Source organism: Grammomys surdaster, unplaced genomic scaffold, assembly GCF_004785775.1.
Source record: "Grammomys surdaster isolate TR1022 unplaced genomic scaffold, NIH_TR_1.0 125635, whole genome shotgun sequence".
Classification (NCBI taxonomy): Eukaryota; Metazoa; Chordata; class Mammalia; order Rodentia; family Muridae; genus Grammomys; species Grammomys surdaster.
The window spans coordinates 1,341,295-1,368,913 of NW_021620473.1; the positions used below are offsets into that span (position 1 = coordinate 1,341,295).

Genomic DNA, 27,619 nt, shown 5'->3' on the forward strand with positions numbered 1-27,619 from the left:
GGTTTAGAACTTCCCCTATGTGGCAGCATTCGGCCTGTAGAACGAAGCTTGCAAACACTTCTTAAATTCCAACCATAGATTGCTCCAAGCTCAGGGACTTCCACCTCAACACCCTCCACCAGCACTCCTAAAAGCCAGTATCCAGTCACAAGAGCCTTTGGCTGGGGATAGACAGCAAGTACAGGTGGCCGTCGGGGACTCAGGCATTACCCGTCCTCCCCACCTGCTCCTCCCCAGCCACTTGCTGGAGCGAATCGGTAGTAGTTGTTTCCCAAGGAGGGGCTGGGAGCACTCGGTGACACCACCTAGGTCTGGTTCCCCCTAGGGAACAAAACCTACGCACGCGGGCTGGGCGGCTTCGGACCCGGCCCGGTGCAACTTCGGCAGCCCGCAGCGCGGCGCAGTGACAGAGGCGGGGGCGTGAAGCCGTGAGGCTCGGGTAGCCGGGATCCTCTCAGCTCCGGAGCCCAGGAGGCGAGCGGGATCCGCACAGGCACCCCGGGCAACCTGCGGGAGTGGCGGAGCCCCGCGCTCCCGCCCTAGCTCAGGGGGAGCGCAGCCGCAGCGGGGTTCAGGGCCCCAGCCCCGTGCCACCGCCACCCGCGGTGGGGGGTGGGCTGGGGGCGGGGCAGCCGGGGTTGCCTTCCCGGGCGCGATCCCCGAGCGCAGCACCCGTCGCCGCCGAGCCACCTCCCCTGCCGCCCGCCAGCAAGTTTGGCGGCTTCGAGCCCAGAGAGCTGCAGCTTTCTGAAGCACTGGTTTCTTGCTGGCGTTGGTGCGCCCTGCTTGGCGGGGGGCCTCCGGAGCGATGCCGATGGATGTGATTTTAGTTTTGTGGTTCTGTGTGTGCACCGCCAGGACAGGTAAGCAAGGCTGGGCGTTAAGAGGGATATGGGGGAAGGTGGTGGTGATGATCTTACTGCTCCCGGCTGCTGTAACCCGGGATTACTCTGGCTAGAAAGAGACGCGGAACGTAGCTCTGCCGGGCTAGAGAAGGGCAGCAGCATGCTTGGGTCACTGATCACCCAGCACAGCTCCGGGTAAAAGCGCTAGAAAAGATGCCCCTCGCGAGCGTCCTCTTCCCCGGGGACGCAGCTGCAGGCATCCAGTGTGGGGAGGTGCGGCCGAGTGGTCGCACCCTTATGTGGCTAGTCAGCAGCTTCCCGGTTCTGGGGAGTCAGAACCCGTTGCAGCGTGGCCAGCGATTCCCTACATCCTTGAACTTGCAGGGTGCGGTGGATAAGGATGTTCCCGAGCCGTGGGAGTTCCACCCGCAGAGGGAGCGCGTGCGGCAAGCAGGCGCGGCCAGGGCCGGGGGAGCCAGACACCGCACGGGAGAGGGCTGCGAGGAAAGTGGGGACCTGCGAGCTCTTCCGTGGCTCCCACATGGTTCCCGGAGTGGAACTCCAGGAGTGTTCTCCTCTAGCAGCTCCCCGCCCAAACAACCGGGCGAACAATTATTAGGAGGGAAATTGGAGCAGTGGAGACAACCGAAGATTTTCTCAACCCCTAAACCGTGTTTTTCCTGCTATCATCAAAGATTGCGGGGCGGGACCCGGGGCCAAGGAAACTGGCCTGATGGCCAAGTCCCTACTAGAACCTGCCTGCTGGAGGTGCCTTGTGAGGACACTAAGGCGCATTTCCCCTTCCTCTTCCACGGGGTTCCCTGACTCCAAGTCCCTGGGGTTCGAGAATGTAGCCTACTTCACCAAGCTTGTAGTAGTAGTGAGGAGGCAGGGGCGGGGTTAGGAGGGGTAGGAAACAGACCAACAGGGCCCAGAGAGGAAGAAATAATTCTTGTAGCCAGGCATCAGACTCATTGCCTACAGACTTCCGATCCCCAGGATGGATGCATGGCCATTCCCTGTCCCCGCTTCGGCGTCCCTTCACCACCTTCATGTTTCCCCGTTTAGAGGTTCAGTTTCCTTCCCTGGCCAGATAGCTGGTTTACCTTGAGAACCCACCCCCTCTTTAGTTGACTTTAAAACTTCCCTCCCCTTGCGTCCCAGGGTCCCCGCTTGGGCAATTAGGGGTCTGGGAGCTTCTAGACAGTCCTGCCTTATTTCCCAGGACCGAAGTGGACTAAGGCTTTCCTTTGCTTAATCCTAGAGCAACAGGGAAACATTTCTCTAGGGACAAAAGAACCCCAGTGTCTTTCCGGAACTCCCTCTGCAGCCGGAACTCCCTCTGCAGCCGATAGACCCAAGTCTAAGTGGCGCTTACTACAGTTGCTTCTGGCAACTAGAACTAGCTCCAGGAAGATGAGGACAGGGCCTACGTGCTGGGCTACCCTGGGGGGAGGAGAGTGTTGCTGGAAATGTCCTACAGAGGAAGGGAAGACGGGAGAAGACAGATGGTGAAAAGCAGCCTGATGGTCATTCCATATCATTCCATATTATGACCCAAATGCTTAACATTCTTTTTTTTTGTTACTCCTTTGAAAAGTTGCCAAAAACTGTGCTCATGAAGTGGTAGGCTGAGTTTCCACTGTACTCCAGATTCTGATGTGAGGTCCTCCCCCTTCCCTACAACCCCAGCCCCCTTCACATACACCTTGAATAAACAGTGGGTGGCTTCTAAGGTCACACACACAAACACACACACACACACACACACAGAGAGAGAGAGAGAGAGAGAGAGAGAGAGAGAGAGAGAGAGAGAGAAAGTTCATGACTGGAGAACTTACAGCTTGGCTGAGAACCTTGGTTGAAACCAGAAAGCATTTTTGTTACACCACGTGGTGTGGGAAAAGAGGTGGGCTGTGAGAGGCTGGTGTCAGGGGAGTGAAGGTCTGGTTACTTGGTGGAGAGAGATGGCTGATCACCTGTAAGGTTTTGCCCAGGCAGTGAAGTGAGTTGCATGACTTGTGTCTTGAGGGCTTTGGAGGAATGAAGTGGAATGCAGTCAGGCCCTCCCAAAAAAACACTGGACAAAGACATCTTAGATCTAAGATGTACCAGCTCCCCAAGCTGTCTCCTAGCGTGGTGCAAGGCCAAACCTTGTGCTTCCTGGTAGCAATTACTTGACTGCCTGAGGCTGCGCACTTTTCATACATAAATTGTTGGAAGAATTAAGGAAATGGAAGAAATTATGCCTCGTAGGTTTGGAGTTTTTTGTAGCCAGAGGGAGCATTGTGGTGGGTTTCTGGAAGCAGCCTCTTTGGGTTTGCACCGGCAGCCCCATTCCCATCCCCACCCCCACATCCATCTTTAGGTTGTGAAGGTACACTGGTGATTACCCTATCAGGATCCAAACAGCTGCTTGGAGAGTTTGTTTGTCAAGTGAGACAATTGTTGCCTGGGACATTACCAGTCCTAGATGAAGTAAACATGTGGCCCACTTAGCTGCTCAGATATCACCAGCTTTTAATGGAAATGGATAGATGCTATCAGGCACATTTTAATTAAAGCAAGACTGCAGTGCAGAAGTAGCTTCACATACAACCATCAAAAGGCAGAGGAGGAAGCTGCTCACACCACTCCAGGTCAGAGAACCTTTGGAGCACAGAGTGGGGGTGGAGGTAGGGGTGCGTGTGTTCTCCTGTTCTGGGCTTTCCAGGCACATTCGAGTAGATGGATAGGCAGAATAGTACTGGTCAGAGCACCCTTCATCCACAAGTTTTCTCCTATAGCTTGGAAATGCCAGTAGTGTGACCTTTGAGTTCCATGCTCTGTGCTTAAGCCTTCCTTGCTTTCCAGGTCTTTTATGGGGAGGGAGGTTGTTACTCAGTGCCTCCTGCTAGGACCTGCTTGGAAGGAGAGAATTTTTTATTTGAAGCTGTTCAGTATGTAGATCAGCATGAGCCACCCCCGCCCCAACCCTATCAAGCATGTGCTAACTTGCAGAAGCATAAAGTCCATTCTTCAAGAACATCACTTTTCAAGGTACTAAGAAGAGATCAAGTGGCCATACACTCCTGTTATTAGAGGAGGTTGTAGAGTCTCTTTCCAGTGTCATTTTTTTCTGCATGGACCAGAAAAGCAGCTGCTACCATGAGGCAGATTAGATCTGAGGTGAGTCACGCCAGGACTCTGTGCTTGGAGCGTCAAAGGCAAACTGAAAGGCTTTGGACTGGATCTCTCCTTGGCTAGGGCTGAAGATCAGCCAGCAGTGGCATGGGCAACAGCAGGTATCTCAGCTCAAGTGAGTTCTGAATACCGGATCAGACCTCAAGTGCCTCTGTCATGTTCACTGCTGCTTTCCAGGCTCTGAAAATATCCTTTCCCCAGGAGCCTTTTATTCTGCTTAATTCTAATGCCCACTTTTAGCCATTTGTAGAGCTGTTATGTCAAAAGTAAGGAACTTTAATAGAGTTTCCTAGGGAATGGCAGGAGCTGGCTGCATGGCTAGGAGACAGGAGCTTGAAAATAAAACATGTCTGATGGAGCCAGCATCTACATGATGCAAGGTTCAGGAGGGGTCACGTAGATGGCTCCTTATTAATGGGTTTCCTGATTCCCTATGTCATGTGCAATGTGTTATTCAGCATTGGGCATTGTCCTGAAAGGGACTAATTAAAGGGAGAGAACAAGACTGCATCTGGAAGCCTAATTGGTTTCTTTTTTCTGTTTGTATGACGTGTCTTCATATAAAGAGCAAAACGGTCACAGTAGTGAGGGAGCGCTACTCGAATTTCTTCTTTGACTTCTGTGGAGTACAGGATCAAGGCTGGAATGGTCTGGAGTGTTAGTCTTAGGAGATGTATGTGAATGAAACCCCAGCTGAGTATCTACTGTATGTAGCCTGTTTGTGAACTCATAATCTCCCAGACTTCAGGCGTCAGGGAGGTAACACTATAGAAAATGGATGAGGAAACTGAGGTTCTCAGAAATAGCACTTCTCAATGATGGAGGATTTGTGTTTCCACAATATGTTCTGGATGGAGAACACTGTGTTCTCATTTGGGAGTGGGGATTTGAGGACATTATTATGGTATTTTATCAAGTCCACAAGGTGTATTAGGTTTATTGTGTTGCACACCCTTTAGGCTGAAAGACTTGTGTATTTTTAAATTGAACATCTCAGTGGGCCTCCAGTTTCTGTATTGATTATCTGTTACACAGCAAGCTACCCCAAGTCGTGACTTAGGGTAACAGTTATTGTGTTCAGATGCATGTAGCTTGGGCTGGTGTTGTCTTATCTAGGCAGAGTCCAGTTGACCACCACTTCACATTCAGGCGAGTTGTCTGATCTCTGTGTGCACTGTCCTCATGGACCAGGGGTCCATTCCTATGATCTCATCATGATGAAGGAGTCCCACCATGTGAGCACATTCAAGCCTTTGCTTTTGTAAGCAGTGCCACAGATGCCCCAGTAGCCAAGACGGGACACAGCTGAGTTCAGAACAGGGGAAGAGAGGGCCTTCATTCACTTCAGTAGAAAGAACTATGAAGCCACACAACACAGAGGATGGAGGGGAGATGGGTAAAGATTTGAGGCCAATAGTTCAGGCAACCATTGTGCTGGCTAGTTATGTCAACTTGACATAATCTGTAGTCATTTGAAAAGGGGGACCTCAGTTGAGAAAATGCTTCCTTAACATCAGGCTGTAAGCATACAAACCTGTAGGGACATTTTCTTAATTAGTGATTTATGGCTGAGGGTCCATCACATTGTGGGTGAAGACAGCAAGCTGAGCAAGCCACAAGGAGCAAGTCAGTAAGTAGCATCCCTCTATGGCCTTGCCTCCAGGTTCCTGCTGTGAAAACTTCAGTGAAGTGTTAGCCAAATAAACCCTTTTCTCCTCAAGTTAGTTTTGGTAATAGTGTTTCATCCCAGCAATAGTAACCCCAACTAGGATAACCGTAGCAACCTACTGTTTTTGACTTACCTGCCCTTTGTCTTTTCATGGTCTACCTTATTACCTTGAGGTCAAATCTACCACAGTAAGGACTATATAATCCCACATTATGTAAAAACCCTATTCTGAATTAAGAGCCTGTCAAATCCCAGGTAGGGGTAAGAGAGATGCTTCTGTCGTCTCTTCATGTCTGGCTGAGAGCACATGTACCAGCCATTTACCAAGTTTCTGGCCAGAGAAAGACGAGCTTTCGGGTCCTTTGAGATTACCTTTGATTTAATTTGTGCTGTATAGGATCAGAACAGTATAGATCAAATTGAAATATTAGTTCCTTTCCTGTCTGTTCAAGGTGACCACAGAGCTGCTGGCATCTAAACTCACAAGTCCTGACAGCAGGCTCATGGGACTGGGACTCAGGAAGACAGAAGGGTACCTTGCCCAGCTTTACTTTGCTCAGAGCAGGCTCTGTGAATGGAGTTGGTATGTAGTGTAAGCAATAGCTCACAGGTGGATGCTTAAAGATAGACCACATTTGAAATGCAAATTAGAGCGTACATAGTCATCCTTTCCTTGAGCACAAACTTCACATTGCTCCCACAATCGCCCGTTAGAAACAGAATAATAGCCAAGGTCCTTGTCATTGGTCCTAAGACCTTTTATAACTTGGTCCCTGCAGTCTCTAGTTAGCACCGTCAACTGAGAACGGAGTCAACTACAAAGAGGGTCTTTAATTTTTTAAAAATGATCTATTTTCTTATTGTGTATGTGGGGTGAAGTTATAGGGAGATGCTGGTCATGGTACAAGTTTGGAAGTCAGAGGACAGCTTGGGGGAGTTGGCTCTCTCTTTTCACCACGTGGGTGATGAGGATCGAACTCATGTGGTCAGGCATGTTGGCCTGTGCCTTCACCCTCTGAGCCAGCTCACAGACCTTTGCGACAATAATTTTCTTTATCAGGTTGCTCTGTGATCCTTTGTTTAAAGGATGGTCATGATTGTTAATTGATGTAGGAGGACACAGCTCACTCTGGGTAGCACTGTTCTCTGAGTAGGTGGTCCTGGGCTGTTTAAAACAATCTACTTATTCATGAACCTGCCAGTTGACCAGTCAGTGAGCCAGAAAGCAGGTTCCTCCTTGACTTCCCTCAATGGTGAATTGTGTGAATACTGTTTTATCACACCAACAGAAGGGAATAGGAGACACCTGCCTTGAGCTCCCCCAACACCCACCATACCCATTTTGCTACAGGCCAGTTTACCCATCTCTCATTTGTTTCTAGAATACTCCATGATGTTCCTAGCGTGCACCCATGGTTATCTAAGTTTTTTTTTTTTCTGTCCTGATACTTTCTGGTTTTTATCGCCAAACTATCCTCTTAGTTTTTGTCTCTCTCAGTAATGAAAACTTGAAGAGAATGTCCTTGGTGCCCAAACATGCATAGCACCTAGTATGTGCTGCGTGGGACCCCACACCCAACGTGCTGATAAATGAATTCAAACTGGATGTGAGAGCTATTTTTGGGTCACTGGATCACTGGTTGCATTTCAAGGAGATAATTTTCATGCTCAGCTCAGAAGATGTGTGTGTGTGTGTGTGTGTGTGTGTGTGTGTGTGTGTGTGTGTTAGACAGGGCCTGACAAAACCCAAGAAGGCAGTTAAATGCACCATGCCTTCCATTTAACCTAGTAGAGTTCTGCGGTGGCTTGATCAGTTTCAACTCTGAAGCACCCCTTCTGACCAGCCTTCTGATATGGCTGCAGAGTAGGGGAAGGGGAAGGGAAGGGTGAATCTCCTTCCCCTAATTTATACAGGCAGCAGGGGTAGAGGAGGACAGGTGAGGCTGTGGGGGCTTAGGAAGTCCTGATGAATATTCACTGAGACTCCATGGGATGAATTGGGTGCCTGCTCTCTGAATCCCGCCTGGGTGACTGCATTGCCATCAGGGGGAAGTTGACAGCTGTTGCTGATTAAAACATTTCCAACCGAGCAATCAGAACCCACTATTGAGATGCTAAGTGGCGCTAAGCAGAGCCTTCATGAATGGCTTCAAACAAAGTCCCACAGAGTGATCTGTAGCCTTATTAATATATGTAATTGGAAATCACTTTGCAGTCGTGAATGTGTCATTCCATAGAACACTCTCTGGGTAAGAGACACCCTTGGGGATCTATCGTTCCCAGACCGGGATTCAGCCACATTTCTTCCCTAGTAAGAAAGGTCAGGGCATCTACTTTCTATTCAGGAATCCTTTGGAGGGACATATGTACCTGTTAATCTGAACCCCCTCCCCACCCCCCTTTTCCAGTAGAAGCAGCAGGCCTCTCCTTGCTTCCTTTCTGCATATTGTAGGTAATGGTTTCTGGGTGATGTGGGCTGCTGCAGGATTTGTTGTTATGTCTGTGTCTGAGGCAGGTAGAGCAGCACCACAGTCTCCCACCATCTCCATCCTCACACCCCAGAAGTCTAGAGATCCAAAATTTCTTCGTAATTCAGCAAAACTGTCCTGAGTTAAATTCATTTGGTGACAAAATGTGACCTGAAGGGATATTGGGTTATTTAAATCATTGTTTCAATTAGGAGAAAACAGCACAATTTTTTATTTTCACCAGAAACGCTCTAGAATTTGATTATAGGCCACTGACCCAGCCTTTGCAGAGAGTGTTACATAAAACATACCATGTAGGCCATATTTCCTTTTCAACCTGTGATATGTCCTGAATTCTGAAGCTTATTTGGCCCCAGAGAGTTTTGGTGTGGGGTTAGCCATCTATAATGGAATGGGTCGGGGTACGGTACAAAGAAACCGAGCTCTGAGAGGGGTTGGAGGGTAGGGTTGCTTCCCTGTTTTTCCCAGGGCAACTTGCTTGCACTCCTAGCTGCCTTGGCTGAATCTTGCCCCCTCCCCCATCTGTGATCTGCTCTATATGTATTGCTGCCTGGTAAACCAACATAAATCTATTTTTCTCCAGTGTTGGGCTTTGGGATGGACCCCGACCTTCAGATGGACATCATCACAGAACTTGACCTTGTGAACACCACCCTGGGAGTCACTCAGGTGGCTGGACTACACAATGCCAGTAAAGCGTTTCTATTTCAAGGTAAAAGCATATCTCTCTCTCTCTCTCTCTCTCTCTCTCTCTCTCTCTCTCTCTCGTGTGGGGTGGGGGTAGGAGAGGAGGAGTCTGTCTAGGGGTGTGCTTACCCTCCTGGTTTGGGGATCACCTTTGCTGCTTTTCTTGTGTTGTTATCTTGAAGTGTGTGATAAGCAGCGGGTGTTCTGAGAGCGAGCAGAGGCATGTGGGTGTGGTGTGAAGATACTTGCTTCGACCGTGAAATGTTCACCCACGGACATTGGTAGGGACCCGTAGTGGAATTAAGCTGCAGATCTTTTGAAGGCTGCTACTCACCGGGCTCGGCTTGCGGATCATTCATCTCATGATTGTTTCTATCTTCCAAGTACCTGCGTCTCTGTCTTATCTATGGGAAGAGCGTGCTCATGGCTACATTCTCTTTGGGTGCAGCTTCCTCTGCTCTGCCAACTATACACCTGACTATACACCATCTAACAAGCCATCCTAAAGCCAAGATAGAGCAGTGCTTCAAAGCGTGGGCTCTGGAGCCCCACTGATTGGAATTGCCTTCCAGCTTTGCAGCTATGGCCTGTGGGACTTAGCTTCTCTGTGCCTTGGTATCCTCATCTAAATGACAGATCACTGCAGCACCTCCCTAATGGGAATTCTGTAACAATGCCTGATGTATATAGTTCTTGTTTAGTGAACACTGGCATTGTTTTAGAATTCTTCTGTGTACTATATAGAATGCCAAGAGTAAAGAAGATACATGCAGCCCCTGCCCTAAAATATAATGCAGAAATCAGCAAATTCCACAGATAGTTGTTGAATCAAAGTGGCCTGACTTATCCATAAAGAGGACGTATAGACTGCCAGTCAAGGGTAATGCAGACAGGTCTGAGTCAGACAGAGACTCAGGTCTGAGTCAGGTTTGAGTGAGAGATAGTGGTCACCAGAGAAAGGCCACCTGGAAAGTATGGCAGATCAGCAGGGACATGAAATTTGAAAGGAAAGCCTGGGGTCAGAAGGGATGGAAGTCTGGCCACTACGGACATTATATGTAGAAAGGCCTTTAACAGAAGCCAACAGATAAAGGTACAGAATAGCAGGAGGGTAGTGAGTGTTGGAAGGAGTAGGCACCGCCTGTTTACCAGTCAGGGGCGATTATTTTCCAGGCGGCATGGGTTTGAGTTCTCTGCTGGCTTATGCAGTATCTGTTCTGGTAGGTGGGAGGCTGTGTGCTTGTCAGATGTTGTGCTTTAATGTTACAGCACTGGGGACCATCGCAGAGGTTAATGCAGGGGAGGCATGTGGCTTGGTATTTCCCTGTGAAAATGCCTGACAAAGTTCTTCCGGCTCACCCTTCTTTGAAGACAAGTGCACTGGTTAGATTTTCATTGCTCTGATCAAATACCTGATCCAAACAACTTGAGGCAGGAAAAATTTATTCTGGCTCACAGTTTTAGAAGGTTTGTCTATCATAGCAGGGGAGGGAGGGAGGAACAGCTCATATCATGGCAGCCTGGAAGCAGAGAGTAAGCCAGGAAGGAGTAGGGATTAATATTCATCAAGCGTGTACCTAGTGACTTCTTCCTCTAGCTAAACTCCACTTCTTAAAGCTAGAGCTTCCCCAAATCACACCAGCAGATGGGGAACATGGGTTTAAAACATGAGGCTGTAGGGAACATATCATATCCAACATAAATAACAACAGGGTTAATTTACAGTCACAGAACTGATATTATTGGATGTGATTTAAGATATTCACTGTGTGGATAGCTAACAATTGTTAGTGATACAGAACAAATCACATAATGACTTGTAGCAAACTTTAGGTATGTGAATTCCACTTAATTACTTAGACATTTGGTGAACTATTTAAGCTGTTGTGGCTAAAAGGAAAGACTGGGTCACCGGATTGCTTTCCTTTTTGCCTTGTGGAAAGCGAGAATCCCTGCCATTCTCTGCTAAGAAAACTTGGGTGTTCTGTGGACTTCATGAGGGCAGGGTTCCTGCTTATCTAGATAGTTCTTGATCTTTAGAGCCAGTTATTGTGCATAGTATGTAGTAAGTGATTAACGAGCCTTTTCAGTTGGATGAACATTCCTCTGCCCAGCGTACCTTAGAAGAGGCTTTTGCTTGCTCTCGGTCATTCATTCCATTGCAGAGCCCCTGGGCAGGGCTTCTTCTCTGGAACCTGCTTGTTCTCTGTGTTGGCATTTACCTCTCGGATGTCTTCCAGGTGGGGATTTTCAGTGTCTTATTATATCTGCAAAGGCTCCTTTTTCTCTTAAGATGGCATAGTCATAGGTTCTGGTGACTGACTCCTGGACTGCTTTGGGAAACCATTATTCTGCAAATTGTATCCACTACTTCCCAAAGACTCATATCTGTCCTACATGCAAAAATACAACCATCTCACCACTACCCTTCAACAGTGTTAATGCTTGAAGCACCAGTGCACAGTCCCAAATCTCTAATCATGCCTGTTGAAGAATCCTAAATCTCGCTTTTAGTTTAAATCACGTGTGATGAGATGCACTTGGGACAGAATTTTCCTCCATCTGTGGGCCCATGGAACTGGGGAAAAAAAAAAAAGGAATCTACTTCCAAAAGAAAAGGGAGTCAGAAATGGAATATCAGTTACAGACACTCCTGGTTAAAGGGGGAAGGAGAGGAAAGAAGAAAGGGGCCGCCATCCACCTCAGTAATCTGGGAACCTAGCAGTACCAACTCCATGGAACCTCAAAGCCTGGAAACAACCTCTGTCCCCTGTCCTTGGCACGCCCCTCTGGGATACCTTTCCTTTTGCATGATGGAGAACATTCGCTTGCAGCTGAACGAGTTGTCAGCCTGTGCCCTGTCAGTAGAGTTTGGGGGTCTTGTGAGCCCTGATTCATTTTGTCCTCTTACTTTCTTTCCAGTTCAAGCTGGTGATGTTTCTGCCAGTATAAAATTCTCAGAAATATTTTACAATTTATTTTTAAAATTATCTTTAACTTTATCATCTGTGTATGTTTGTGTGTGGGTGCATATAGCATATGGGGGTTGGGGACTTAGCTCAGTGGTAGAGTGCTTGCATAGTAAGCAGAAGACTGTGGGTTTGGTCCTCAGCTTTGGAAAAAAAGAGTTAAAATAATGCTCAGAGTGAGTATGTTCATATGTAGATGCATGTGGAGGCCAGAGGCCAATGTTAAGTGTCTTTCCCATGACTTTCCACCTTATTAATTAATTAATTAATTAATTAATTAATTAATTTAGAGTCTGTCCCTGAGCCCAGAGAGGTCAATGTTCAGTCTCTTCCTCTATGACACTCCACCTTATTTGTTTGTTTGTTTGTTTAGTTATTTATTTTGAGACAGTCTCTCACTGAGCCCAGAGCTCACCGATTGGCTATACTGGCTGACCAATGAACTTCAGAGATCCACCCATCGTTTGCCTGCCGCTCTTAGGTTTGGTGGTTACGGACATGCGCTGATCATGACCTGGCTTTTTACAGTGGTGCTGGGGATTAGAACTCAGCTCCTCATGTTTGCATGGCAGAGGCTTTACTGACTGAACCATCTCTCCACTGTAGACTTCTGAAACAAGGTTTCACTATGTAACTGAGGCAGACCTGGGACTATACATCCTCCTGCCTCAGTCCTCTGAGTGCTGGGATCACAGACATGTGCTTGGGAATATTTCAAAGTGGTATTTTGGTTTTTGATTGATATTTAGCAGTTGTACATAGTAATGGGGTGCAGAACCAGATTTCAGTGTCCATGGCCTGCGTATGAGGATCAGGTCAGGCTTGGTTCATGGCCATCACTTCAGTCATTTCTTGCTATCCTGTTTTGAAACATTAAAAATATTTTCTACCAGCTATTTTGAAGTATTTAATTAATCATATCTATTATCTATAGCTATCTTTCTTGCGGAAGAACATTAGAAGGACTGCACCTAACCAACCGCTTTCCCTAGGCTCTTCGCATGCCCCGTCTCTCTTTCCTAGGCTCTGGGAGGCACTATCGTATTCTATTCTGTAGGATCAATCTCTTCGTTTTCACATATAATGCTGAGCTTGCTGTGTTGGTCTTTTTGGTACTGAACAAATGTTCCTGTCCTTAAGGAATTAATGTGTATTCTTAATGTGCATTCTTCCCACGTTTGTTAAGAATCAGCTGTAGGAACCTGGCTTTATTTCTAAGTGTTTTATTCTGTGTCAGTGGTCCAGGTGTCTGTTTTTATGCCAAATGTCATGTCATTTTAGTAAATATTGATTCTTAATATGTCTAACAATCTCAAGATTCTTGATGGTCTCCTGTCTATGAGAGACAGGAGGCTCTTCTATACATTTTTCTACCTCCATTTCCATCACCTAGATGGCTAGGGTGACCCTGTCACACTTGATCTCTTCCAAGAGATCCCTGGGTGGGTGATGAATTTTTCTGGTCTTTTAATCCTTTCAAGACACCACTAAAAACTGTTCTTTTACACTTGGCCTCTCCTCCAGAATGGGCTTTCTCGGGAGTCAGTCTCATTTTGTTCTCTTTTGTGATGGAGGTGGGCTGAGAGTTCTCCAAACCAGCAACCCCTCCTTGCTTCTTGCTTAGCAGTTTTTGCCTCAACCTCCTTCTTGCTTCTGACATTTTCCACAAGCAGCAGGAAGTCAGGCCCCCTCTGCAATCCCTTCAACTACCCATCCACAGCCTCTCAGCCACAGTCACTGTTGGCAGGTGTCTTCTCCACCTCTGCAAGCCCTTCAGCGGATCATCCATGTTCACTGTTGACAGGTATCGTTTCCAGGTCACCGCAGGGCCAAACTCAGCCTGCCTTTCTGTTGCTATCTGAAGATTTTCCTTGTTTGTTTGTCAGCAAGGTGCTCCTCATTTCCTTCGGAGACTCTGGGAGCAGTGGCCTTTGAGCATTCGCAGCTGTACATACTTAACGACAATTAAATATTCTCAGGCAGTGCAGGCTCTCTACTGTGTTCTCCACTTTCTTCTCAGAAGTTCTATTTACAGTCTGTGGAAGGCATTTTCCACCACAACCTTCAGACTTATTTTTACTTTTTGCTATTTTTGTTACCCAAGTCAAAGCCTTTCCCTAATTCTTGTGTATTGGTTGTAGCAGTACCCCAACGTCAGACACACACAGAAGCTGTGTTGTTTATTTACTGTTGCTATGATACATGACCACAAATTTAGTTACATCAACATGTAATTATCTTAGAATTCTGGACATCGAAGTGAGCTCTCAGGAACTGATGTTGGGGTACTAAAAAACAGTGTTCTTCATGCATAACTGAGCCTTTCCCACATTCCATAGCTACCATCCTCCTGGACTCGATACAATGCTCCAGCCTGTGTGTCTGCTGTTACACTACCTCCTGCCTCTCCTCAGACTGTCTTTCTGGGTACTGATCTACTGTCCCCCTCTCCTCTCTGTCAGGACTTTTTGTGATTACACTGGGCTCACTCAAACGAATCATACATAACAGTGGCCTCATTTCAATACCCAGAAAGTAATCATGTTCAAAGATTTTTCTGCCAAGTAAGACAATTTATTTACTCGGTGATTAAAGTGTGGACATTTTTGGGAGGGATGTTGTTCTGACTACTCATTGCTGGGTAGAAATGTGAACACTACTGTGTTCTGAGTAGTTCAGTTAAATCTCCCTCTGTAGTGGAGAACTGTCCAGGAGAATGTACAATGGATACACCTCATGTTTTAGGGGAGCCATGTTGAACAAGTAAAAAGAAGCCAGTGAAATTACATACATATCTCTTTGTGAAATATTCTCATTTCAACATGTGGTTGACATGGAAAGTTATTGCTAAGATGGTTTACCTTTTGTTAACAAAATCTTCAAAATTCTTCAAAAGCTTTAAAAACAAATTCTCCAAAATTCTCAAAAACAAAATCTTACCTTTGGAGTTTTTACCTATACCAATCAATATATATTAGACTTTATAATATTTAAAGCCAAAACCAGATTTAATAACTTATTCCATTCACAGATTAGAACTTAATCAATTCTGTTGAGGGATGACTGACATGATAAACTGCATATTAAAACAGTATGATATGGTGATTCTGACATATGAATACACCTGTAGAACCATTCTATAATAATTAGAGATATAGTTGTCACCGCAAGCCGTCACCCACTTCTCCCCATCTCTGTCTCCCAAAACTGCTCTTCTGCTATCATTATAGATTAATTTACACTCTCTAGAACTTTCTACAAATAGTATTTTATGGTATGTAGATTCCTGGTCTGAATTTCTCCCACTGATTATAGATATTTTGAGGTTTAGTTTTAAGGTGCTTTCCTTAGAATACACATATAGCTGGGTCTTGCCGTTTTATTATGTGTTGGTTAGTTTTATGTTAACTTGACACACATTAGAGTCATTTGGGAAGAGAGACTTCCTAGTATTATTTATTGATTTACTTATCTGTAAATTCTATTTTATGTTTATGAGCATTGTCCACATACATGTCTGTCCATCACATGCATATAGTGCCTATGGAGACCAGAAGTGAACACTGGACTCTCTGGAGTTACAGGTAATGGTGAGACATCACATGGATGCTAGGAACTGAACCCAGGCCCTCTGGAAGAGCAACCAGTGTTCCTGGTTCCTGAGCTACCTCTCCAGCCCACCTGTTTATCTTTTTAAGTCAACAGACAACCTAAATCTTTTCATTATATTGTTTCGTTTATATTTAGTGTGACTGTTGATGTGGTTGTTTAAACCTGTCTTTATTTGTTTTGTTTTTCTACTTGCCACTCTCCTCTCTTCCCCTCTTCTCTCTTCCCTCCCCTCCCTTCCCTTACCCTTCCCTTCTTTCCTCTCCCTTCTCCTCGCCTTCTTTCTCCTCTTTTCTTTCTCATCTTCCATCTTCTATTCTTCCTCCTCTCCATTTTCTGTCTTATGGATTACATGGATAGCTTTTTTTTTTTTTAATGATTCCATTTTATGTTCTTTATTGGTCTCTTAATACAGCCTTCTGTTTTGTGGCTTTAGTGGTTGCTCTGGGGCATACAAAATCTGTCTTTATACTACCACTACTTTCTAATGACACAATGTCACATTTATGTGTAAGATCATTTCAGTAGTCCATTTCTGTCTTCCTGATCTTTGAACTGCCATTGCAACATATTTTCATTTTTATTTGTATGCCAGGCTGCAGCCTGCATTATTACCATTGTTTTTATTGGCAGTGCTTGGAGTAGGACCCAGGGCCTCACACATGCTGGACAAGTACTCTTCAACCAAGTGCTCAGACCTATTCTTACTGTGTGTGTGTGTGTGTGTGTGTGTGTGTGTGTGTGTGTATGTATGTATGTGTGTGTGTATGTGTAGGTGTGAGTGTGTGTTTGTATGCGTGTCCATGTTTGTATGTGTATGTTTGTGAGTATGTGTGTGTGTGTATGTGTGAATGTGTGTGTGTGTATGTGTGTATATGTGGTATGTGTGTGGTTTGTATGGGTGTTTTGCCTGTATGTATGTAACCATGAGCATGCTTTGTGTCCCTGGAGGCTAGAAGAGGACATCAGAATTTGGAATTTGAGTTACGAATGGTCGTAAGCTGCCATGTGGGTACTGGGAACTGAACTTAGTCCTCTGGAGAATTAGCCAGGGCTTATAATCACTACATCATCTTTCCAGACCCCATTCTTACTATTTTCATTTAATCAGCCAATTATTTAAATCAATTTATGTAAAAAAAAAACCCTATCTTCTGTTTATTCTTGTCTATTTGGTTACTGTTTTGTGTATTTTGTATCCCTTGTGTAAATTGTGTTTCTTTAAACATTTTTTAGATTGTAGGTCTCTTGGTGCTGAGTTCCTCTGGATTTTATATATCTGAGACAGTCTTTATGTTTCCTTCAATGTTGAAATACGTTGTTGCTGTGCATAAACCTCTGGGTTGACAGTTTATTTTCTCTCATTCTTATTCATGCTGTTCCTAGCTCAAAATCTGCTGTGTCATTGGGCTTTTCTCAGAGATAATGTGCCTCTCTTCCACGTGCTTCCTAAGGGCTTCTTTTTACTACTAATTTTAAGTATTTTGTTTATGATGAATAGCACTGTAATGGTTACCATATTTCTTCTGCATGGGATGGATTTGAGTTTCATTAAATCTAAAAAAAAAAAATTGGCCATATAGTCTTCAAGTATCTTCTACTGTCTTTTTCTTTCAATCACCCCTCCCATACTCACCCCTATTGCCTACCCACCCAACTTGGCATCCTCTTTTTTTTCTTAACCTCATCAAGTCCAACTTGTGCTGCTCATATATTCTTGGCTGTGTGCTCACCACAGGGGTATGGTCAATGTATGGAAGGTCAAATCCTTAAAGAAAATTGACCCCATCCTATCAGTTCAGAGGTGGGGCTTCATGCCCACTCCACTTCCCATGCTGGGGTTTTGTGTGTCCTAAGCCTGTATGTGCAGGTCCAGTGAGCACCTGAGCCCTGCCTGCCTCTGTTTCCCCTTTCCATGAGCAGGGAAGTATAGCAGCACACATTTCCACGTCAGCCTTTAGCTTGGTTGCTGGTGGTCCAAACTAAGATGCCCATGCTTGCACAATAAACATTATGTTTGCTGATTTATCTCTACAGCTCCTGGATCAGTTTTTACTGGCTGAATTTTATTTATTTTATTTTATTTACTTTATTATTTTTTTGTAGCCTGTGCCTTGCATGCCTAAACCATTTTTCATTGAGTGTTAGCCATTGTGAAGTTTGCCTAAATGTTCTTTGGGTTGTGATCTAGAATACAGTTGAATTATTGGGAAACAGTTAAGCTTTTAGATTCTACTTTTGAGGCTGCACAGAATGCCCCAGAGGAGTGTTCATTTGATGTTGAACTATTATTTCCCATCACTGAGGCAAAACTTCTGACATACTCCACCCAGGGAATGGTAGATCTCCCTGGGCTGCTGGAAACACACACTCTTCTTGTATGTTGGCTGCTGTAGTCTTGTGGGCTGCTCTGCTCTATCTCTGGGCAATATTTTCACATGTATGACTCCATTAGTACCCAGCTGGCTGCAGACTTTAAGGAAGACCTTTACTTTTTCTTTGTGTAAGGCAGTAGTCTCTCATATCTTATCTAACAAACCTAGATTCTCAGTCTCCCCAGATTCTGAGCCTCCTGCCCTCAACTCTGACAGTGCTATGCTCTGCCTAAGTTCCTATCCCAAGGCGCAGCCTATATGCTTTCTCAGTTATCAGCTCATGTCTCCTGTATCACACGGTTTGTGCCACCTTTCATCAAATGGCATCTAGTGTCACAAAACCTCCCTTTCACCAATGCTAGATTTCCAATGAATTAAAGTGATAAAGTATTAAAATCCACTTTTTGGCCACACCGTCCCTATTTCATCTGTTGTGTGTGACTAGAGGATACCTACGAGACAGAGCAGGTCGAGGGACGCTCCACAGGCTTTCCCATTTCAGCTCCATCCAGCTAATGTACTAGACTGTAAGGTCTTATCACTCAAGGTCAGGGCACCATGTTCATTAGAAAGCCACCTACATTTTCTACCTAAGTGTCTCCATGTATTGATAATACAGCAGTGAAAAATAGTTCCTGTGAAGTCCAATTGTAGTGAGGTGGGAGTAAATCAAAGTGTACCAAGTTCTGGGACTGAACACGGGATACTATGAGTTCTTGTTACTATGTCCTTACGTCTTAAGGTGGTAGGTCTAGTTGTGTGTGTATGTGTGTTTGCATGCATGCACAGTGTGTATATGTGTGTACTTGTATGTATGTGTTTGTGTATGGTGTGTGTATAAGAGTGAATGTGTGTGCATGTGTGCATGTGTTTGGATGTGTGTATATGTGTGTGCAGATGTGTATGTATGTGTGCATGTATGTGTGTGCCTGCATGTTTAGGAGAACGAGATTGTGAGGGGACAGAGGATGAGTTAGCTCTTCATGTTTTTTAAAATTAATTAATTTGTTTACATCACAAATGCTGCTCCTTCTCCAAGTCCCTCCCTTATCCAGCCCCTTTTCCTCACCCCCTTCCCCTTCTTCTCTGAGAGGGTAGGACCCATTCTGGATATCCCCCAACCCCAACACATAAAGTCTCTGCTAGATTAGGTACATCCTTACCCATTGAGGCCAGACAGGGCAGCCATGGAGATGAAGGCTGAACTACCTGCCTGCTACATATGTGCCCAGGGGAGGGGGGTCTTGTTCCAGCCTGTGTATGTTCTTTGGTTGGTGGATCAGATTCTGAGAGCTCCCGGGGGGTCCAGGTTTGTTGACTGTGTTGGTCTTCCTGTGGTATTCCTATTTATTTCTAGGTCTTCAATCCATTACCCAACTCCTCTATAAGAGTTCCCAACCTTTGTCCAATGTGGGTATCTGCTTCTGTTTCAGTCAGCTGCTGGGTGGAGCCTCTCAGAGGACAATTATGCTAGACTCCTGTCTACAAGCACAACAGAGTATCATTAATAGTGTCAGGGATTGATGTTTGCCCATGGAATGGGTTTCGAGTTGGACCAGTTATTGGTTAGCCTTTCCTTCTGTCTCTGCTCCATTCATGCATTTCTTTAAGACAGGACAAATATTGGGTTGAAAGTTTTGTGGGTGGGTTGGTGTCCCTATCCTTCCACTGGGGACTTGTCTGAGTACAGGACGTTGCCTCTTTAGATTTCCTGTTCCTATTGTTAGGCATCTCGGCTAAGATCACCCACATTGAACCTCTCCTATCCCAGGTCTCTGGTACTTCCTAAAGATTCTCCCCTCCTCTCCACCCCAGGTAGCTGCAGATTTCCATTAATTCTCCTGGCCAACTGGGCCTCTCTCCTGTTTCTCTCTGCACATGATCTTGCCTCCATACCCCCAAACTCCCCCACTCAAATTCTTTCCCTCTTCTGCCTCCTGTGACTATTTTATTTCCCCTTCTAAGTGTGATTCAAGCGTCCTTGCTTGGGCTTCCCTTCTTATTTAACTTCATTGGGTATGTGGGGGTGTATCATGGATATCCTGTACATTATGGCTAATATCCATTTATCATGGAATAAATATCATGACTGTCCTTTTGAGTCTGGGTTACCTCATTCAGGATGATATTTTCTAGTTCCATCTATTTGCTTGCAAAATTCATGATGTCCTTGTTTTTAATAGCAGAATAGTATTCCACCGTGTAGATATAACACATTTTCTTTATCCATTCTTCAGTTGAGGTACATCTGGGTTGTGTCCAGTTTCTGGCTATTATAAATAAAACTATTATTAACTTGTCCTTGGGGTATGGTGGAACATCTTTTGGGTATATGCCCAGAAGTGGTATAGCTGATACTCTCTTTCCAGTTTTCTAAGGAACTGCTTGATTGATTTCAAGAGTGTACCAGCTTGCAATCCTACCAGCAATGGAGGAGTGTTCCTCTTTCTCCACATCCTTTCCATCATGTGCTGGTCCTTGAGTTTTTGACATTAGCCAATCTGACTAGTATAAGGTGGAATCTCAATGTTGTTTTGATTTGTATTTCCTTAATGGCTAAGGGTATTGAATATTTCTTTCTTTCTTTTTTTAAAATTTTTAATTATATTTATGTACAGAAAACTTATTTATGTAAAATGTATTTATGTACATTTTTTAACCCAGTTAAGCGTTTGCCTTTTCCAGCTTGGCAATGAGAGCCACAGACTTAGGACCCAGGACGTTGCCTCCCCAGTGGCGGCGGATCTCGTCATATCTGTCATTGTAATTGGTCCTAATAGCTTCCACCAGCTTAGCCAGAGCACCCTTGTCTTCCGAGTTAACCTGTGTGAAGACAACAATGGTGCTTGTCTTCCTGTGGACCAGGCGACCCAGCCTGGCCTTTCCCTTGATGATGCAGTAGGGCACCCCCATCTTTCTACACAGGGCAGGCAGGAAAACCACCAGCTCAATGGGGTCTACATCATGGGCAATCACCACCAGCTGAGCCTTCTTGTTCTCCACCAAGGTGGTGACCGTTTTGACTCCTGCTCGGAGGACAGGTGGTCTCTTAGTTGGGACGTCCCCTTTGCCAGCAGCTTTCTTCTCAGCACGGGCCAGTAGCCTTTGCTTCTTCTCTTGCTTAGTCTCTGGCCTGTACTTGTGGGCAAGCTTAAGCAGCTGAGTAGCTTTTTGCCTGTTCAGGGTGAACTGGTTAATGGCAGGAAGTACTTTGAACCGCTTATAGAGGATGGCTCTTTGCCGCTGCAGCCGGATGTAGCAGGGCCATTTAACGAAGCGTGTTAGATCTTTTTTGGGATGGATGTCAAAGTTCTTGGGCCTTTTCTCGAACAGAGGATTGACCACCTTTTTGACCTGTTTCTTGACGACGACAGGGGCCGGGGCCACCTTCTTCCTCTTGGCCTTCTTTCCTTTGGGCATCTTGCTCGGCTAGAGGAGAGTCGAATGTTTCTTTAAGTGCTTCCCTGACATTTGAGATTCCTCTGTTGAAAATTATCTGCTTAGTTCTGTGCCCCATTTTTAAATTGGATTATTTTGTTTGTTGGAATTTAACTTCTTAAGTTCTTTATGTATTTTGGACATTAGCCCTCTGTTGGATGTAGGGCTAGTGAAAATACTTTCCCAGTCTGTAAGCTGGTGTTTTATCCAGTTGACAGTTTCCTTTGCCTTACAGAAGTTTTCAGTTTCAAGAGGTCCCATTTATCAACTGTTGATCTTAGAGCCTGAGCCATTGGTGCTCTGTTCAGAAAGTTGTCTCCTGTACCAATGCGTTCAAGGCTTTTTCCCACTTTCTCTTCTGTTAGGTTTCATGTATCCAGTTTTATATTGAGGTTCTTGATCCACCTGGACTTGAGTTTTGTGCAAGGTGACAAATAAGGAACTATTTTCATTCTTCTACGTGCAGACATCCAGTCAGACCAGCACCATGCTTTCTTCTTTCCATTGTATAATTTTAGCTTCTGTTTTGAAAATCAAGTGTTTATAGATCTGTTGATTTATTTCTGAGTCTTTGATTCTATTCCATTGATGGACCTGCCTATTTTTGTACTAATACAGTTTTTTAAAAAAATCATAATTTCTGTATAGAATAACTTGAGGTCTGGGATGCTGATTCTTCCAGAGGTTCTTTTATCATTCAGAATTGTTTTGGCTATCCTGGGTTTTTGTTTTTCCATATGAAGTTGAGAATCTTTTCAATCTCTGTAAAAAAATTGTGTTAGTATTTTGATGGGAATTGCATTACATCTGTAGATTGCTTTTGGTAAGATGGCTATTTACTATGTAAATCCTACCAATTCATGAACATGGGAGATCTTTCTATCTTCTGATATCTTCTTCAATTTCTTTCTTCAGGGACTTGAAGCTCTTGAGCAGATCTTTTACTTGCTTGATTAGAATTACACTTAGATATTTTATATTATTTGTGGCTGTTGTGAAAGGTGTTGTTTCCCTCATTTCTTTCTCTGCCCATTTATCGTTTGTATAAAGGAGGGCTACTGATTTCTTTGAGTTCATTTTATATCTGGCCACGTTGCTGATAGTGTTTATCAGCTGTAAGAGGTCTCTGGTAGAATTTTGGAGACCACTTATCACTATCGTATCCTCCTCGAATAGTGGTACCTTGACTTCTTCCTTTCCAATTTGTATTCTCTTGATCTCCTTTTGTTGTTTTATTGTTCTAGTTAGAATTTCAAGAACAACATTGAAGAAATAGAGGGAAAATGGGTAGCCTTGTCTTGTCCCTGATTTTAATGGAATTACTTTAAGTTTGTCTCCACTTAATTTGATGTTGGCTACTGTCTTGCTGTATATTGTTTTTATTATGTTTAGGTATGTGCCTTGAATCCCTGATTGCTCCAGACTTTTAACAAGAAGGGGTGTTGGATTTTGTCAAAGGCATTTTCAGCATCTAATGAAACCATCATGTGGTTTTTGTTTTTCAGTTTGTTTGTATAGTAGATTACATTGATGGATTTTCATATATTGAACTATTCCTGCACCCATGGGATAAAGTCTACTTGATTGTGGTAAATGATGTTTTTGGTATGTTCTTGGATTTGGTTTGCAAGAATTTTACTGTATTTTTGCATCAATATTCATAAGTAAAATTGGTCTGAAGTTGTTTTTCTTTGTTGAGTCTTTGCGTGATTTAGGTACCAGGGTAGCTGTGGGGTCACAGAATGCATTAGGTAATGCTTCTTCTGTTGCTATTTGTGGAATAGTTTGAGGAGTATTGGTGTTAGCTCATTGAATGTCAGGTAGAATTCTACACTAAAACCATCTGACCCTGGGCTTTTTTTTTTTTTTTTTTTTTGGTTGGAAGACTGCTTCTATTTCCTTAGAGGTTATGGGACTGTTTAGATAGTAAACTTGATCTATGTGCTATCTGTCTAGAAAACCATCCATTTATCCCATATTTTCCAGTTTTGTGTAGTATAGCCTTTTGAAGTAAGACTTAGTGACTTTTTTTCTTTGGATTTCCTCAGTTTCTGTTGTTATGTGTCCCTTTTCATTTATGATTTTGTTAATTTGGATACTGTTCTGTTTCTTTTCTTTAGTTTAGCTAAGGGCTTGCATATTTTGTTTATTTTCTCAATGAATCAGCTCTTGGTTTTGTTGATTCTTCCTATTGTTCTTTTTGTTTCTAATTTGTTGATTTCAGTCCTGAATTTAGCTATTTACTGCCCTCTATTCCTCTTTCGTGTGTTTACTTCTTTTTGTTCTAGAGCTTTCAGGTGAGCTATTTAAGTTGTTAGTATGAGATCTCTCCAATTTCTTTATGGAGGCACTCAGGGCTATGAATCTTCCTCTCAGCACTGCTTTCATTGTGTCCCATACGTTTGGGTATGTTGTAGCTTTGTTTTTATTGAATTCCAGAAAGTCTTTAATTTCTTTCTTGATCAAATTATCATTGAATAGAGAGTGTTCAGTTTCCATTATTATGTAGGCTTTCTGTTGTGTCTGTTGTTGAAGTTCAGCCTTAATCAGTGGTAATCTGATAGCATGCAAAGGGTTATTTCAATCTTCTTGTATCCGTTGAGTCTTGTGTTGTGCCCGATTATATGGTCAGTTTTGGAGAAGGTTCTGTGAGGTGCTGAGAAGTTATATTCTTTTGTTTTTGAGTGAAAGATTCTGTACATTATCTGCTAAATTACTTGGTTTGTAATATCTATTAGTTTCAGTGTTTCTGTGTTTACTTTCTGTTTCAATGACCTGTCCATTGGTGAGAGTGGGGTGTTGAAGTTCCCCACTATTATTGTGTGGGGCTCAATGTGTGATTTGAACCTTAGTAAAGTTTCTTTTATGAATGTGGTTGCCCTTACATTTGGGGCATAGATGTTCAGAATTGAGGCATCATCTTGGTAGAGTTTTCCTTTGATATGTATGAAGTGTCCTTCCCTATCTCTTTTGATAACTTTTGGTTGAAAGTCTATTTTATTAGAATGGCTACTTTAGCTTGTTTCTTGGGTCCGTTAGCTTGGAAAACTGTTTTCCAGTCTTTTATGCTGAGGTAGTGTCTATCTTTGTTTCTGAGGTGTGTTTCTTGTATGCAGCAGAATGGTGGATCCTGTTTGTGTATCAATCTGGTAATTTCTGTTTTTTTATTGGTGAATTGAGCTCATTGATGTTGAGAGATATTAGTGATCAATGATTTTTGATGTTGAAGGTGTTACTGAGTGTGTGTGATTCTCTTCTTTTGATTTTGCTGTGAGTTGATTAATTTTTTTTTTGGGTGTAGTTACCTTCTTTGTATCTGAGGTTTTCTCCTATTATCCTCTTTGAGGCTGTATTAATTGAAAGACATTGTTTAAATTTATTTTTGTGATAGAATTGTGGTTCCTCCATCTATAGTGATTGAGAGTTTTTCTTGGTATAGTAGTCTGTGCTGGCATCTTTGGTCTCTTAGGGTCTGCAAGAAGGTACAGGACCTTCTGGCTTTTAGCATCTCTGTTGAGAAGTCAGGTGTAACTCTGATAGGTCTGCCTTTATATGTTACTTGGTCTTTTTCTCTTGCAGCTTTTTAAATATTCTTTCTTCATTCTGTACATTTAGTGTTTGTGGCAGATTATTTGTGGTAGGATGATTTTCTTTTCTGGTCCAATTTATTTGGTGTTCTGTAAGTTTCATGTATGTTCATAGTCATCTCCTTTTTTAGGCTAGGGAAGTTTTCTTTTATGAGTTCATTGAAAATGTTTTCTAGCTCTTTGAACTGGATATCTTTATCCTCTTCTATTCCTATTATTTTTAAGTTTGATCTATTCATGGTGTCCTAGATTTCTGGGATGTTTTGAGTTAGGAATATTTTACATTTGACATTTTCTTTGATTGTATTCATTCCTTCTATGGTATATTCTATGCCTGAGATTCTCTCTTCCATGCCTTTTATTCTGGTGATGCTTGTATCTGTAGTTATTGTTTCTTTTCCTAGGTTTTCCACTTCCAGATTTGCCTCCATTTGTGTTTTCTTTATTGCTTTTATTTCCATTTTTAGGTCTTGGCTCATTTTATTTATTTCCCATCCCTATTTGATTGATTTTTCCTGTACTTCTTTAAGGGACTTATTTTTTTTTCCTGTTTAAGGGCTTCTGTTTGACTGTGTTTCCTGTATTTCTTTAAGGGAATTATTTATATCCTCTTTAAAGGCCTCTACCATATTCATGAGATAGTATTTTAAGTTTTGCTCTTTAGGTGTGTTAGAATATCCAGAGCTTGCTGTAGTAAGAGAGCTGGGTTCTAATGGTGTCATTTTGCATTGGTTTATGCTGATTATGTTCTTGTTCTTGCCTTTTGCCATCTAATTATCTCTGGTATTGGTTGGCCTGAGTGTTGTCCATTGGATTGGGCCTTCTGGAAGGCAGGTGGAGCTGTGTATCTTGGGTTTGAGCAGGCCTCCTGGGAGGCAGGAAGAGCTGTGAGGTGGGGCATAGTGTGCTGCTCTTTGACCACTGCTGCTGAGGGTACAGACCAAAAGGAAGATGGAGCTGTGGATGAGCAGGGCAGAGGCCATGGCTGTTAGGCTTACTAGGGCCCTCAAAGGTGGGGTTATTGGAGTGGAAAGTTTAGCCCTTCATGTTTAAACTTCATGTTTGCTTTAACTATATCAGGTTTGTTCTGCTATTATTGGAAATACTTCAATGTGATTCTATTTTTTTTGTTGAAATGTATTTTATTAAGTTTTATAAAAGGAATTCCATATGCATATACAATATATTTTAATCATATTTATTCCCCCACCTCTTATCCTAATTTATTCCAGATCCACTCATTCCCCCTACCTGCCTTCCATCTTCGTGTCTTTTTCAAAGTTTTAAAAATAATCCACTGTGTCTAATTTGTTCTGCCCATTTAATCATGGGAGTGGAGTCCTTCGTTAGAGGCTCCCCTACTCAAGATCATCCCCACTAAAGAAAACTGACTCCCAGGAGTGTAAAGCTGGGTCCTCACGTAATGCTATGTCCAATTTTCTGAGGAAATACCAAACTGATTTTCAGAGTGGTTTCACCATCTTGCAATCCTACCAACAATGGAGGAGTGTTCCTCTTTCTCCACATCCTCACCAGCATCTACTATCACCTGAGTTTTTGATCTTAGCCATTCTGACTGGTGTGAGGTGGAATCTCAGGGTTGTTTTGATTTGCATCTCCCTGATTACTAAGGATGCTGAACATTTCTTTAGGTTCTTCTCAGCCATTTGAGTTTCCTCAGTTGAGAATTCTTTGTTTAGTTCTGTACCCCATTTTTTAATAGAGTTATTTGGTTGTCTGGAGTCTAATTTCTTGAGTTCTTTGCATATATTGGATATTAGCCCTCTATCAGATGAAGGACTGGTAAAGATCTTTTCCCAATTTGTTGGTTGCCGTTTTGTCCTATTGACTGTGTCCTTTGCCTTACAGAAACTGCAGTTTTATGAGGTTCCCATTTGTCAATTGTTGATCTTAGAGCATAAGCCATTGGTGTTCTGTTCAGGAACTTTTCCCCTGTGCCTAGGTATTCGAGGGTCTTCCCCACCTTTTCTTCTATTAGTTTCAGTGTATCTGGTTTTATGTGAAGGTCCTTTATCCACTTGGACTTGAGCTTTGTACAAAGAGAGAAGAATGGATCGATTTGCATTCTTCTATATGTTGTCCTCCAGTTGAACCAGCATCATTAGTTGAAAATGTTGTCCTTTTTCCACTAAACAGTTTTAGCTCCTTTGTCAAAGATCAAGTGACCATAGGCGTGTAGGTTCATTTCTGAGTCTTCAATTCTATTCCACTGTTCTTCCTGCCTGTCTCTGTACCAATACCATGCAGGGTTTGTTTTTTTGTTTTTTTTTTTTTTGTTGTTGTTGTTTTTTTTATCACTATTGCTCTGTAGTACAGCTTGAGTTCAGGGATGGTGATTCCTCCAGAAGTTCTTTTATTGTTGAGAACAGTTTTTGCTATCCTTGTTTTTTTGTTATTCCAAATGAATTTGAGAATTTCCTTTTCTAACTCAGTGAAGAATTGAGTTGGGATTTTAATGGGAATTGCATTGAATCTGTAGATTGCTTTTGGCAAGATGGCCATTTTTATTATATTAATCCTTCCAATCCATGAGCATGGGAGATCTTTCCATCTTCTGGGATCTTCCTCGATTTCTTTCTTCAGATACTTGAAGTTCTTGTCATACAGATCTTTTACTTACTTGGTTAGATTCACACCAAGATATTTTATATTATTTGTGACTATTGTGAAGGGTATCATTTCCTTAATTTCTTTCTCAGCCTATTTATCCTTCGAGTAGAGGAAGGCTACTGATTTGTTTCAGTTGA

General features: G+C 43.4%; 2 protein-coding genes across 4 annotated transcripts in view; one reads left to right on the forward strand and one right to left on the reverse strand.

The window, feature by feature from the left end:
- The first annotated feature begins 756 nt into the window (after positions 1-756).
- The window catches only part of Nell1 (neural EGFL like 1), an 829,837-nt gene continuing 802,974 nt past the window's right edge, over positions 757-27,619 (forward strand). For 2 of the 3 annotated variants that reach the window (XM_028787439.1, XM_028787440.1), the window contains exons 1-2: positions 809-863; positions 8,770-8,898. In XM_028787439.1, the coding sequence (XP_028643272.1) occupies positions 809-863; positions 8,770-8,898 (184 nt within the window). Of the gene's footprint in view, positions 864-8,769; positions 8,899-27,619 lie in introns of all 3 variants that reach the window. The other variant, XM_028787438.1, reaches the window with a different exon arrangement.
- Positions 20,491-21,246, reverse strand: LOC114638874 (60S ribosomal protein L7a). The gene has a single exon (XM_028787454.1). It carries the CDS (start codon positions 21,244-21,246, stop codon positions 20,491-20,493), a length of 756 nt encoding a protein of 251 aa, XP_028643287.1.